The following is a 12,639-nucleotide window of genomic DNA, read 5'->3' on the forward strand; positions in this document are numbered from 1 at the left end:
TAATGTGAATAGATAACGCGCGCGCGCGAAAAAGAGGATGTTACAATGACACGATTTAAGCATCAAAAATCGCTTTATTTCAAGACCTATTTTATACACCAGATATATGTTAAATATTAGACCGTTTTACAAATGTAAAAAAAAATGTCCATATGTGGTGGTTTATGTGCTGAATAATAATGCTGAAATGCGGTGTTTGTGTTCGAATGCGTTTGCTTACAGCTTCATCATAGCTGCTTTAAATGGTGGATCGCATTTAAGTGATGCTTTTGTGTTGTAATTGAGTCGTGTAGTTTGTGTGTCATTGTTAATGATCTAACGCTGGTAGATGATGCCTGCCATCTGAAGTGCCAAAGAGCAACTGCTGACCCACTTCTCCAAATCAAAACCAAATGGGCACATCAGTTTTTTGTAAGCTAGACGGGAAAAGAAACCATCATAGATATTCTAATGGATTTAATGGCTATGATGGGAATTGCATTGGTTTAATGGAAACTGTAATGATCTCTGTGGGTCTCTACTGGTAATGTGTTGGCTATTGGTGGGTTGATATCTAACAGATGGGAACGAATAGTAGGCTAAATCCTATTGGAATAAAACCAACACACACTACATAATGGGCTTTCATGGTAAACATCTGATGGTTCATTTGTAATAGAGGCCATTCGGACGTGTATTGTTTTTTCTATTTCCAGGGATTTCTAGAGAGCCTTTGTTGTTGTAGTGGTTGGTTGGTGAACTTTGATCGACGGTGAACTTGGAGGAAGTTTTCAAAATGTCCGGTTTTGCGTTTATCAAAGGCAACGTCCCACGTCCCCCCTTGCATCAACAGAGCCGTTTTTGTCCTCCCATGCAAATAGCTCACATTCAAAAGAGTCGAGCGGAGGCCCGATCTCCCCCTCTCCTTAAGACACAGCATGTGTGTTAGAGGTTTTTCAGAGAGGAAAGCAAAACGTCCGAGATCCCGCTTTGTTCGGAGCCAGTGAATCAGGCTCCTCTAAGGCCCAGCTGAAGGTCTTTGAGTACTTGGCCTCTCTCCCCACAGAGGAGAGGGGCGGGAGAGCGGGGGACCCCTGCAGATCGCTGTTTCTCCTCGGACAAAAGTGCGACCCAGAGGAGCCCTTCACATTTATGACTGACTGTAGAATGGAGCCGTGCCGCGGGCCGTGCCGTGCCGTGAATGAGGCCCGTTTTAATGGAAGCAGGGAAAGGGTGAAAAGAAGTGGTGTGGGCTTTTTTTGGTAAAAATATAGTCTCTTTTATGGAGTCACACACAGTGGGGGATTAAACTGACGGTGGACACTGTGAGTTTTATATCAAATGTACCCAAGGGACGTGATCTGGCGTTATGTCCTCTGATGGATTTCTGAGTCGCTTGTCTTTGGAAAACGTATCATTTATTAAAGACTTTTTTGTCAAACCAACGTAGGAAATCTCATATGGCTTATTTGTATATCACAGTCACAGAGGGGAGATAATACAAAACCAGCTGTGTGAATATGCTGCACCTGCTAAATATTCGTTTGACATCACTTACACCAACTGCTCCATTGTTACCACACAAGTCATTTTTAGCTTTCCATTGTTGATTCATTTATAGCCCTTCAGACAAAGATGATGTAAATATGAGTAATGCATGCCTTTTTTTTTACAAATAAAGATTTCCAACACGATTATTAACATCATCTGTATTTCTTCACAGAATGCGGAGTTTATTCTCAATAGGGTTTGTTCTCCTGGTGGTGCTTATGGTCACCGTTGAAGCCAGTATGAAGAAAAAAGGTTCGTATCTCTTTCAAAACCTTCACAAATTATATACTCATTTTTTTTTATTTTTAATAGTCATTTTATGTTATTTTTAGAAAAGGGTAAAGAGCCCAAAGCAGAAGCGGAGTGCAGCGAATGGGAATACGGGAAATGTGTACCCAACAGCGGCGACTGTGGCAATGGTATTCGGGAGGCGACTTGCAATGAACAGACAAAGAAGACCAAGTGTAAAGTCCCATGCAACTGGAAGAAGGATTTTGGCGGTAAGATTTTAAAGGGTACCCCGACTATAAACACATGTATGGCTTAATAGATTAGAAAATATACAAAAGTAATTTGTCATGCATCTAAACTTAAGGAACTGTGGCTATTCGTGTGCACTTGGAGATTTCCTCTACCATTGCATGATGGGCGATTTCGAGACTTCATGAAGCCTCGAAACATTTACAAATCTTTTGTTTTGAATCAGTGGTTCGGAGTGTGTTTCAAACTGGCAAAATCATGTGATTTTAGCAAACAAGGCTTCATTACATCTTATAACCCATGTGGCAAAAAATACATTTTCAAATACAATTTTATATATTTCAAAAAATATATGTACTGAAATATATGTTTACAAAATGTGTTTTTCAAAAATATATTTTGTCACCATTTTTTTGTATATTTTGAAATATATTTGTTGCCTCTGAAACACATTTTGAAATATATGTTGATTTACACTCACCTAAAGTATTATTAGGAACACCTGTTCAATTTTATTATTAATGCAATTATCTAATCAACCAATCACATGGCAGTTGGTTCCATGCATTTAGGGGTGTGGTCCTGGTCAAGACAATCTCCTGAACTCCAAACTGAATGTCAGAATGGGAAAGAAAGGTGAATTGAAAGGTGGCATGGTTGTTGGTGCCAGATGGGCTGGTCTGAGTATTTCACAATCTGCTCAGTTACTGGCATTTTTACGCAAAACCATTTCTAGGGTTTACAAAGAATGCTGCGAAAAGGGAAAAACATCCAGTTTGCGGCAGTCCTTTGGGCGAAAATGCCTTGTTGATGCTAGAGGTCAGAGGAGAATGGGCCGACTGATTCAAGCTGATAGAAGAGCAACTTTGACTAAAATAACCACTCGTTATACCGAGGTATGCAGCAAAGCATTTGTGAAGCCACAACACGCACAACCTTGAGGCGGATGGGCTACAACAGCAGAAGACCCCACCAAGTACCACTCATCTCCACTACAAATGAAAAAACAGCCTACAATTTGCACGAGCTCACCAAAATTGGACAGTTGAAGACTGGAAAAATGTTTCCTGGTCTGATGAGTCTCGATTTCTGTTGAAACATTCAGATGGTAAAGTCAGAATTTGGCGTAAACAGAATGAGAACATGAATCCATCATGCCTTGTTACCACTGTGCAGGCTGGTGGTGGTGGTGTAATGGTGTGGGGGATGATTTCTTGGAACACTTTAGGCCCCTTAGTGCCAATTGGGTTTAGAGCCACGGCCTACCTGAGCATTGTTTCTGACCATGTCCATCCCTTTATGACCACCATGTACCCATCCTCTGATAGCTACTTCCAGCAGGATAATCCACCACAAAGCTTGAATCATATTAAATTGGTTTCTTGAACATGACAATGAGTTCACTGTACTAAAATGGCCCCCACAGTCACCAGATCTCAACCCAATAGAGCATCTTTGGGATGTGCTGGAACGGGAGCTTCGTGTCCTGCATCCCACAAATCTCCATCAACTGCAAGATGCTATCCTATCAATATGGGCCAACATTTCTAAAGAATGCTTTCGGCAACTTGTTGAATCAATGCCATGTAGAATTAAGGCAGTTTTGAAGGTGAAAGGGGGTCAAACACAGTATTAGTATGATGTTCCTAAATAATCATTTAGGTGAGTGTATGAAGGTAAACTAAATATATTTTCTAATTCAAAAGCTTTACTTTGTACAAAATGCATATAGCATATATTTATATTTTTGGCAGGAGAAATGTATTTTTTTCTTATGGGAATTGTTTTGAAACGTTTCAGAAATCCGATGGTTCCTTAGGGGGAGTTGATCACAAAGTGAACCAATTTAATTTAATTTAATTTAATTTAATTTAATTTAATTTAATTTAATTTAATTTAATTTAATTTAATTTAATTTAATTTAATTTAATTTAATTTAATTTAATATACAGGAAAGGTTAAAAAGTAATTTGATCATTAGAAAGTCCTTATCAATCTAAAATCCCTGTTAGTTTAAGTTGTTTACAGCCCCTAACTGTAAGTCGCTTTGGATAAAAGGATAAAGTATTAAATGCACATGTTTGTGTGCTTCTTTGTTTTTTAGCGGACTGCAAATACAAGTTTGGTCGTTGGGCCGAATGCGACACCACCACAGGAACCAGAAGCAGGTCTGGAGAGCTGAAAAAGGTGCTTTTCAAAGCTGAATGCCAGACCACCATTAAAGTGTCCAAACCTTGCACCCCAAAGACCCCAAAACCCAAGGGTGGCGAGAAGAAAAAAGGAAAAGGAAAGCAGAACTAACTTGAAGACGAGCCTCTACACATGCCCCGCCCCAACTGCCCTCTCATTGGTACATTCCCATGTGACACGTCCAAATCCTAAATAAGGTGAATTTCAAGGAAAAACTGTAGCCCTACCTATTGTTATTATCTCTGATTTCTTTTGTAATTAGTAAATGTATGGTTGTCTATGCTGTTGTAATTTGATCTCTGTAGCAGATTTTTAATTGTAATTGCATGTATGAAATAGGCCGCAGCGAATTTGTTGTCTAACAGATCGTCTTTACTAAAGAGAAAAACAAGTGAGAACCCGATGTGACCCTAGTTTTGCCCCTAAAGGGATCTTTTTGTAAATTACAACACCGCTGTTTTTGAAACACACCCATTTCTGTATGCTACAACATGTAAACTGAATGTGTTAAACAAACACTGTTCCTGGAAGTAACGGTCTATATAAAATATCTGTTTATAATTGTATGTTTTTAGATTTGTAATGGATGTACAATCAAATTTACAACACTAATAACTTCTACAGCTTGTGAATAAATGAAAAAAGTGTATTTTCAATATAACTCCTGGAGTTTTTACTGTACAAACATAGTCTTAGAATCTTTACAACAACAAAATGATCATAAAAATAAGCATTAGACAAAGTTGAACATTTTGCACATACAATTTCAGCCACAGGTTAAGTGTTAACAACACAACACTTCTTATTGTGATTGTTGTAAAACAATCATGAACCATTAAAAAAATGGTTGGTTTAACTTAAATAAGTACCGAGCCCTTATGGTGACATTGGAGTAAAAAAAAATCAAAAGTTTAGTTTCCTGTGCTCACGTGAAATTATCGCGTGCGCATGTGAATCTATCGCGTGCGCATGTGAAAGCAAAAGTTTCACCTGCGCACGTAAAACTAAACCTTATTTAATTTTTGCTCCATGTCCCCTTAGGGGCTCCATAAATAAGTAAGTTACCTGGGGCCTCACTTATAAAGTGTGCGTACGCACAGATTTGATCGTAAAGTCCATATTTAAAAAACTGTCTTTGACGTAGAAAAGTGCTTAGCACCACGTCAGGGTCTGAGCAGACGTACACACTTTTGCTTTTCTGAAGATTGCTGCAGGTTTTTGGAAATAAGCCATTCTTGCTGCCCGAAAAGGGTTAAATATTGAAAAGGTCTCTTTTATATGTCTATGACATTAATTCGGAGATCTGAAACTGCTCAGCTGCGCACAAGTTCAAGCTCATTTGGGATTTATAGATTTCACATCTGAGAAATGCATATGTTCATGTTCTGCACGTACGTTCGTACGTTTATGAATCACACGTACGCATTTTTGATAAATTATTGTAAGATCAAATGTAGGATGGTTTTTACGCAACATTTTATACCCAGGTTGCCTTTTAATTAGAGTTATTTCAACTTAAAAATATTAGTTGACCCAACTAATTGGTTTGGTTTAACTAATATTTTTAAGTGAAGCCGTGTTACGATCATGTGCTCTATTTGTTTTGTTAATACATCAAAACATTTTATTTATATATTTTTTTAAATATTTGATTTGCTATATATACAAATGTAAAAATAATGTATTGCTGTGTCATATACATCCAATCATTTGGCACATGGAATTTCAGTAACATAAATACAGGTGCTTAAGAGTTTCTACACAGCGATGCCATCCCAGGTAAGAATAAAGCAAACTTAAAGTGCACCTATTGTCCGATTCACGTTTTAACATTTACTTTGGTGTGTAAGTGTGTATAAGTACATGTTAACGATATGCAAAAGGTACAAACCCAAAAGTGAACAATGACGCGAGTTATCATCTCCAACGTAAATCTTTTTTCTTGGACTACAACAAACACACGGATTGTAGGCAACAGTTTACTTCCTGGGATTGGTGATGTAGTAAAGACTGACATTATCATAATTCCTTCCGATTGGACTCACAGCCTGTAAGTTAACTCCTGTTAGCATTGCATTGTAAGCGAATCTTTCAAACATGGTAAGGAGCGTCACATTTCCAGCTGACATTAGAGGTATTCAGGCCAATCACAACTTACAGATTAGCTGGCCAATCAGGGACACAGCTTTTTAAATTAGTGCATTTCAGGAAGAGAGTGAAATCTGGAGCTACAAAAATGTACGGTAGGTGGAAAATAATTTTTTTTAACCATAAACCATGCGAACAAATTGTATTATACCAAATACACAAAATAACATTGTTTTTAGCAATGAAATATGTGCACTTTAAATGTACGAAAAATATCCTTAAACACCAGCAAGTACATTAGTACGTTCTATGTTGTTATGTTTTGTGCTAAATAAAAGTGTACACTGTAAAAAGTAAAAAAGGGTGAGAAACTTTTTAAAAATTACTTCAATTAATAACACCTAAATATTTGACATTTTATAACCGAGCCCCTAAGGTGACACTGGAGTAAAAAAAATCGAAAGTTTAGTTTCATGTGCTCATGCGAAACCTTCATGTGCAGAATTTTTTTAAAGTTTAGTTTCAAGTGCGCTAATGTGCCATTAGGGGCTCCTTATTTATTATCTTAAATTGTTCACTTTTTAAGAAGTGAGATATTTTTAGGTGTTAATCCAACTTTTACTTTTTACAGTGTATTTCTACTTAACTAGTACTTCAGTGCACTTGAAAATAGTATACTTAAACAAATTATTTTAGTATATTGAAACAATTTGTGTCTCGAAACTGTACAGTTGAGTACAAATAGATTAGAAGTACTAAAACTTTTTTTGTATATTAAGTATGTGGGGCACTTTAAAAATGTCATAATATGTACTATTTAGGTATATATACACAACCGTGGAAAAATTAAGAGACTTCTTCAAGATCATCTTTATTTTGTAAATAAATTGATAATTTCTGTTTCATTCTGTCAACAAGAAAGAAAAATTATATTTTATTTACTGAAAATTGAAATGGGGGAAAAATTAAGCAGTTTTTTCAGATCTTCTTGAATACTGTAGAGAAAACAAGTTCAGATTAATTTTTCAACAACACAATAATGTTTTTAAATATAGTCTTGGAACCCTGATTTTTAATCACATCTTTTGTGTCTTAGTATACACTTAGTTTTTTAGATGGCTGTTGAATGACTTTGTCACTCCTGAGGTTTGCTTTTGTTGGAATTCAACTGTATGTACATTTGGTACCAATATGTACCCTATGAGGTACTAATATGAACTCAGGAATTTGTTGAGCTCATTTTAAGTTCAGCTTTTTGAACTGGCACATTAACAGTCGCTTGAATGTTCTTTTAAAAGTGTCATTACACAAAGCGTAGCATACCGGGTTAACCATGCTGTTGATGTAGCAAAGAAAATATCCCACCATCCACAGAACCTCAGGAACACACCAGTGACAGAAGGTACCGATGAGCACCATGACGTTATGAGGCGTCCAGGTGAAGATGAAAGCCAGGAGGACGGCAAAAACAGTCCTGGTCACCTTTCTCTCTCTCAAAGCTCTCTGTCGAGTCAACTTGGAGACATCTGTGAGAACCTTACAAGCTGTGGTATGGTTTCTGAATGGCGTACTGTTACAATCTAACATCTCTGGTTTTGTATCCACTCCTTCCACGGAGGCATCAAAGCTTGAATTTGCAGAGTTGTCCATTTTGCCAGCTTTTATTGAAGGGACACTGCAGACCTTGAGGTCAGATTCATCCAGTTGAATGTCTTTTACTATATCAGGGTTTGTGTTTACCAATGCTCCACTTGTCTTTTGCTTACAAACTCGCCTTTGACTGACCAGGGATATCCGAGCGTACAGTACCGTCATTATTATAACAGGAAAGTAGAATGCAGGGATGGTGGTTGCCAGGGTTACAGCAGGGTTGGCGAGGAGCAGGATGTAGCACTCGCCCTCTGGTACCTTACGACCGTCCCACCCAGTCTGCCAAAATAGGATGGCCGGAGCCCAGAGAACCAGAGACAGCAACCAAGCCGCTGCGATCATCGCCCCCGCCCGTCCCGCAGTGCGCCCGACCGGGTAACTAAGTGGCCTGGTGACGCAGAAGTAGCGATCGAAACAGATCACGAGGAGGTTCATCACAGATGCGTTACTTGCCACATAATCCACAACTAACCACAAGTCGCACATCTGTGGTCCCAAGGGCCAATAGCCTTTAACAACATACACGGTGTAGAGATTTATGGAAAACACACCAATGATGAGGTCGGCACAAGCCAGACTGAAGAGGAAGTAGTTGTTGATGGTTCGGAGGTTGCGGTTAACTTTGATTGATAGAAGAACCAGAACGTTGCCCAGTACTGTTAGCATACTGATGCAGCCGGTTATAAATATGATGACTGTAACTCCTACAGTCCCAAATGCATGCTGTGATGTTGTGGAAACTATGCGTGAGTCTTCAGTGGAGAGACTATGAATGCAGCCATTGAGGATGATTGAGGAACCTGTAAAAACAAAGAAACATTTATTCATTTGTTGGATTTTTATTTTATTTTTAGATATTATTTTAAGAATTTAGCACTCGTTGTCATGGATCACAAGATGTTACAGGCTAACAATATATATATATTCGTTTCAGGTATAAAAGACCGTTTTTAAAGAAGATATTATATTGTTATGGCTGGTAACACTTAATAATAAAAAAAATTAAAACCTTTTAACTGTTACAAACCCACAGGTGGGCCAAAATTGTTAACGTAAGTATTAAACCGATAATAGCCTATTCTAAAACTAAAATAATTGTGCCAAACTATATATCTTTGGAAAGCTGTAAGAGTGTAATTTTATATACTTCATCACGGTTTTGAAAAAAGAATGATGTCAGAGTAATTTAGTAAAATATCACTGTCCCACAGGTGGGCCAAGGTTGCAATTACATAATTATAATACTAATATCCTACTCTAAACCTAAAATAATATTGACAACTTTCATATTTCAAAACCATTTGCACTAATAATATTGTAGTGACAGTAATGTATTAATTTGTGACAAGAGTATGCAACAAACCAATGACACCTAGTGGCAATTGTTGGTAAATCTAGTAAAAGTGTCACGCTGCGTTTACACCAGCCGCGGTAGAGGCGTCAAGCGCGAGGGATTTCAATGTTAAGTCACTGTGAAGACACGTTGTTGCGCATCTGGAGGTCTCGCGGCGCGAATGAGGCGTTTAGCGCGGTAGACGCAATTCCGCCTTATTCGCGCGTCTAGTAGAGTTGAAAAATGTGAACTTTGACAGAAAAACGCGCTGTGTTAACCAATCAGGAGCTTGCTTTAGTAGTGATGTGATTACAGAAAGCACGCGGAGTCGCAGAAGCCCCTCCCATGATGTGAATTTCTGCGAATTTTCTCGATGTCTAGAATTTCACGTGCGAATGAAGCGAGTACACTCAAACTGTTCAAGCGGCAAACTAGGCGCGGTAGATGCGATTTTGACGCCTCAAACGCGGCTGGTGTGAACCCTGCGGTCACAAAACCTAGAAGATTTTAGCAATATTAAAATAGTATCTGGTTTTCCCAGGATGTGTCTGTAAAGTTTCAGCTGAAAATACACCACAGATCTTTCATTATGCGATGTTGAACATGGCCATTTGTGGCTACAATGAAAACGTGTCTCTTTAAATGCAAAGAAAGCTTTTGTTCCCCTCCCCGTATGCAAAGTAAGGGTTAGAGCGCTTACACATGTGCTTGGGACTACATCAAAACATGTCGGCAGAAGGGTGAACTATGCGCTCTTAAGGCAGAGTCTGTAAACGGTTATGGTTGGGGCATAATTAATGTGACATCACATTGATAGAGGATCCCCAACAGTATTAAAAAATACAGCTAAGTTATGAAGGTTTACTTCAAAACAAACCAACTGCAGTTGCATTGATATTAATTGGAATGCACAACCAAAAAACGAGATTTCTGAACAATTAAATAAACGGATTTATCTCGTTTTGCAACAAAACTCGTCATATATATATATATATATATATATATATATATATATATATATATATATATATATATATATATATATATATATATATATATATATATATATATATATATATATATATATTTTATATATATATATATATATATATATATATAATTTTTCAGAAATCTTGTTTTTTGGTTGTGCATTCCAATTAATATCAATTCAACTGCAGTTGGTTAGTTTTGATTTAACTTAAAAAAGTAGCACCATAAAACAAAATAATAACATGATAACATACTAATAAACATGTTTTGACAAAAATGTTAAAAACGGAGTTATCTCGTTTTGCAACGAAACTCTTATATATATATATATATATATTTCTTTTTTGTATAGCACGAAACACATCTTGAGCTTTTTTGAGGAGACTGAAGTCCTGAAGTCAATCGATTAGAATTAGGATTTAATTTGATTTAGGTTTAAGAAATCCTGCAGCTGCCTGCTATTGGTTAAGTGGATGGGGAGCTTACCCTAAATACTTGACACTTGAGCTTATACTTTTATACTGTTTTTAATACTACATACACATTTCCTGTATTTTCTAAATGTATTCAAATAAAGAGACTGGGAAAATGTTGTATATTATCACTATACAATTGCAAAAACAACAAATTTAACAGTGGCATGGTGGCGTGAGACTTTTGCACAATACCGTATATATATATATTATATATTATATTATATTATATTGCAAAATACATTAAAATGTAAATGCAATTAACGTGTATAATTCTGGGCCCTTATTACATTAGGAGAGGAACCAAGGAGATATTATCAGGGCAGCTGCACCACCGCTGTAAATGTCAATTTGAAATTCAGGCATTATTTATCAGTGTTACAAAGACATACCAAATCAATTGGTTTATCTTTTCTCATTTAACAGTGATGTTAGAAAAGGTGTGAATCTAAAGAATTAATATAACTATCCTTTAAAAGTACAGTGTATCTGCAAGTTAAGCATTTTTATTTACATCATATATCAAAATACATTCAATATAGACGTATACAGTGCTTAACAAATGTGTTAAACCAGCACCCAATGTAAGGTTTGTGCCACAGCTGCCATAAACTAACAGTTTTGATGATTACCTAAATAATTTCTTCATGCTCGTAGTCGAGTCTATAAAAACAAATGCAAGCCTGACTGCAAATCAGTCAAAAATTTGCCTTAGTATCGAATGACACAAAGATGGTCCCATCAGCATCAACTTACCATTCAAGGCAAACCATTCCAGGTCCCTCGAGTAAAAAGCAGAAACAGCCCCCTTCATGATCTCCAGCAGTCTGAATAAGAAAGCGCTAGGGAGGATTTAAATGACTCAACCAGTAACGCCCACCCTAATGGTACCCGTAACCAGTCACCCAACCTATATGGTTGATGATCTTTAATACAATAAATTTACTGGAGATTGGTGGTCAAAAGATCGTATTACTGCTCAATTCCTCATGGTTTAGTCTTTTAAAAGCACATTGATTCATGCAGTTATCCAAAAGAATTCAGTTATCTGACTGCAACAGCTGTGTAGTGCTCAATGCTTTTATGGAAAACTAAAACTATCAAATATACTAAAGTTATTCTAAGGGGTTCCTTTTATTACTGTAATTAGGTTATATGTGACCCAGTCTTTTAAAGGTGCTTTAAATTACACATTAATTACAATGTTGTTACAATGTTAAAAACAAAGTTGTGACTGCCGAGTTAGCGCTATATGACAACGTTAGACTGAAGTTCTACTATTGACATAGTTACATTTTTGCTAGTTTCAGCCCGTAAATAGGGAATTCGCCTTGGCAAGCGCAACTGGCTTTATAGGGGATTGGAAATGAGACTCTCATTGGTTAATTGCACGTTATGCCCAAAACACACCAATTGTTCATTACGAGAATAGGAACAACCTTTTAAGCTGTGCGCAAGGCACATAGACCATTTTTCCTGTCGTTAAACTAGCAAAAGTGAATTCGGACAGGCCTTAAGTCCACTTTAGACCATGCGCTTAGAACGTTAAAATAGGGCCCAAGGTCTGTTTACATACAAAAGAGCTGCTGTGTGAAACAGCCAATCAGAGCAGAGCTCAACATTATTATTCAAGACGCTTTCAAAGAAGGTAATAATAGACCATTTAATTCTAAAGGCAAATTCTACGGTTGTAAATGGACATTTTTTAAAATGGACAGTTTTTGAGGAAAACATTCCAGGATTTTTCTCATTTAAATGGACTTTAATGGACACCAACACTTAACAGTTTTAAAGGACTCTAAACAATCCCAAACAATGCATAAGGGTCTTATCTAGCGAAACGATTGTCATTTTTAACAAGAAAATAAAAATATGCACTTTTAAACCACAACTTCTCGTCTATCT

General features: G+C 37.0%; 2 protein-coding genes across 2 annotated transcripts in view; one reads left to right on the forward strand and one right to left on the reverse strand.

The window, feature by feature from the left end:
- The window catches only part of mdkb (midkine b), a 5,199-nt gene extending 338 nt beyond the window's left edge, over positions 1-4,861 (forward strand). The window contains exons 2-4 of the mRNA XM_055193062.2: positions 1,703-1,782; positions 1,863-2,030; positions 4,115-4,861. Of these exons, the coding sequence (XP_055049037.1) occupies positions 1,704-1,782; positions 1,863-2,030; positions 4,115-4,311 (444 nt within the window). The 5' untranslated portion in view covers position 1,703 and the 3' untranslated portion in view covers positions 4,312-4,861. The remainder of the gene's footprint in view (positions 1-1,702; positions 1,783-1,862; positions 2,031-4,114) is intronic.
- A 927-nt stretch (positions 4,862-5,788) lies between these two features.
- Positions 5,789-11,625, reverse strand: chrm4b (cholinergic receptor, muscarinic 4b). The gene is made up of 2 exons (XM_055193060.2): positions 11,491-11,625; positions 5,789-8,738 (listed from the first exon to the last, which is right to left on the reverse strand). Exons 1-2 carry the CDS (start codon positions 11,546-11,548, stop codon positions 7,525-7,527), a joined length of 1,272 nt encoding a protein of 423 aa, XP_055049035.2. The 5' UTR covers positions 11,549-11,625; the 3' UTR covers positions 5,789-7,524.
- Positions 11,626-12,639: the final 1,014 nt, after the last annotated feature.

The sequence above is a fragment of the Misgurnus anguillicaudatus genome, chromosome 6 (genome assembly GCF_027580225.2).
Source record: "Misgurnus anguillicaudatus chromosome 6, ASM2758022v2, whole genome shotgun sequence".
NCBI lineage: Eukaryota > Metazoa > Chordata > Actinopteri > Cypriniformes > Cobitidae > Misgurnus > Misgurnus anguillicaudatus.

Excerpts from the sequence above, each read along its gene's own strand:
- chrm4b (XM_055193060.2), bottom strand. The coding sequence starts at position 11,548 with ATGAAGGGGGCTGTTTCTGCTTTTTACTCGAGGGACCTGGAATGGTTT. Across the intron at positions 8,739-11,490 it reads GGAATGGTTTGCCTTGAATG|GTTCCTCAATCATCCTCAAT; the intron begins GTAAGTTGATGC and ends TTGTTTTTACAG.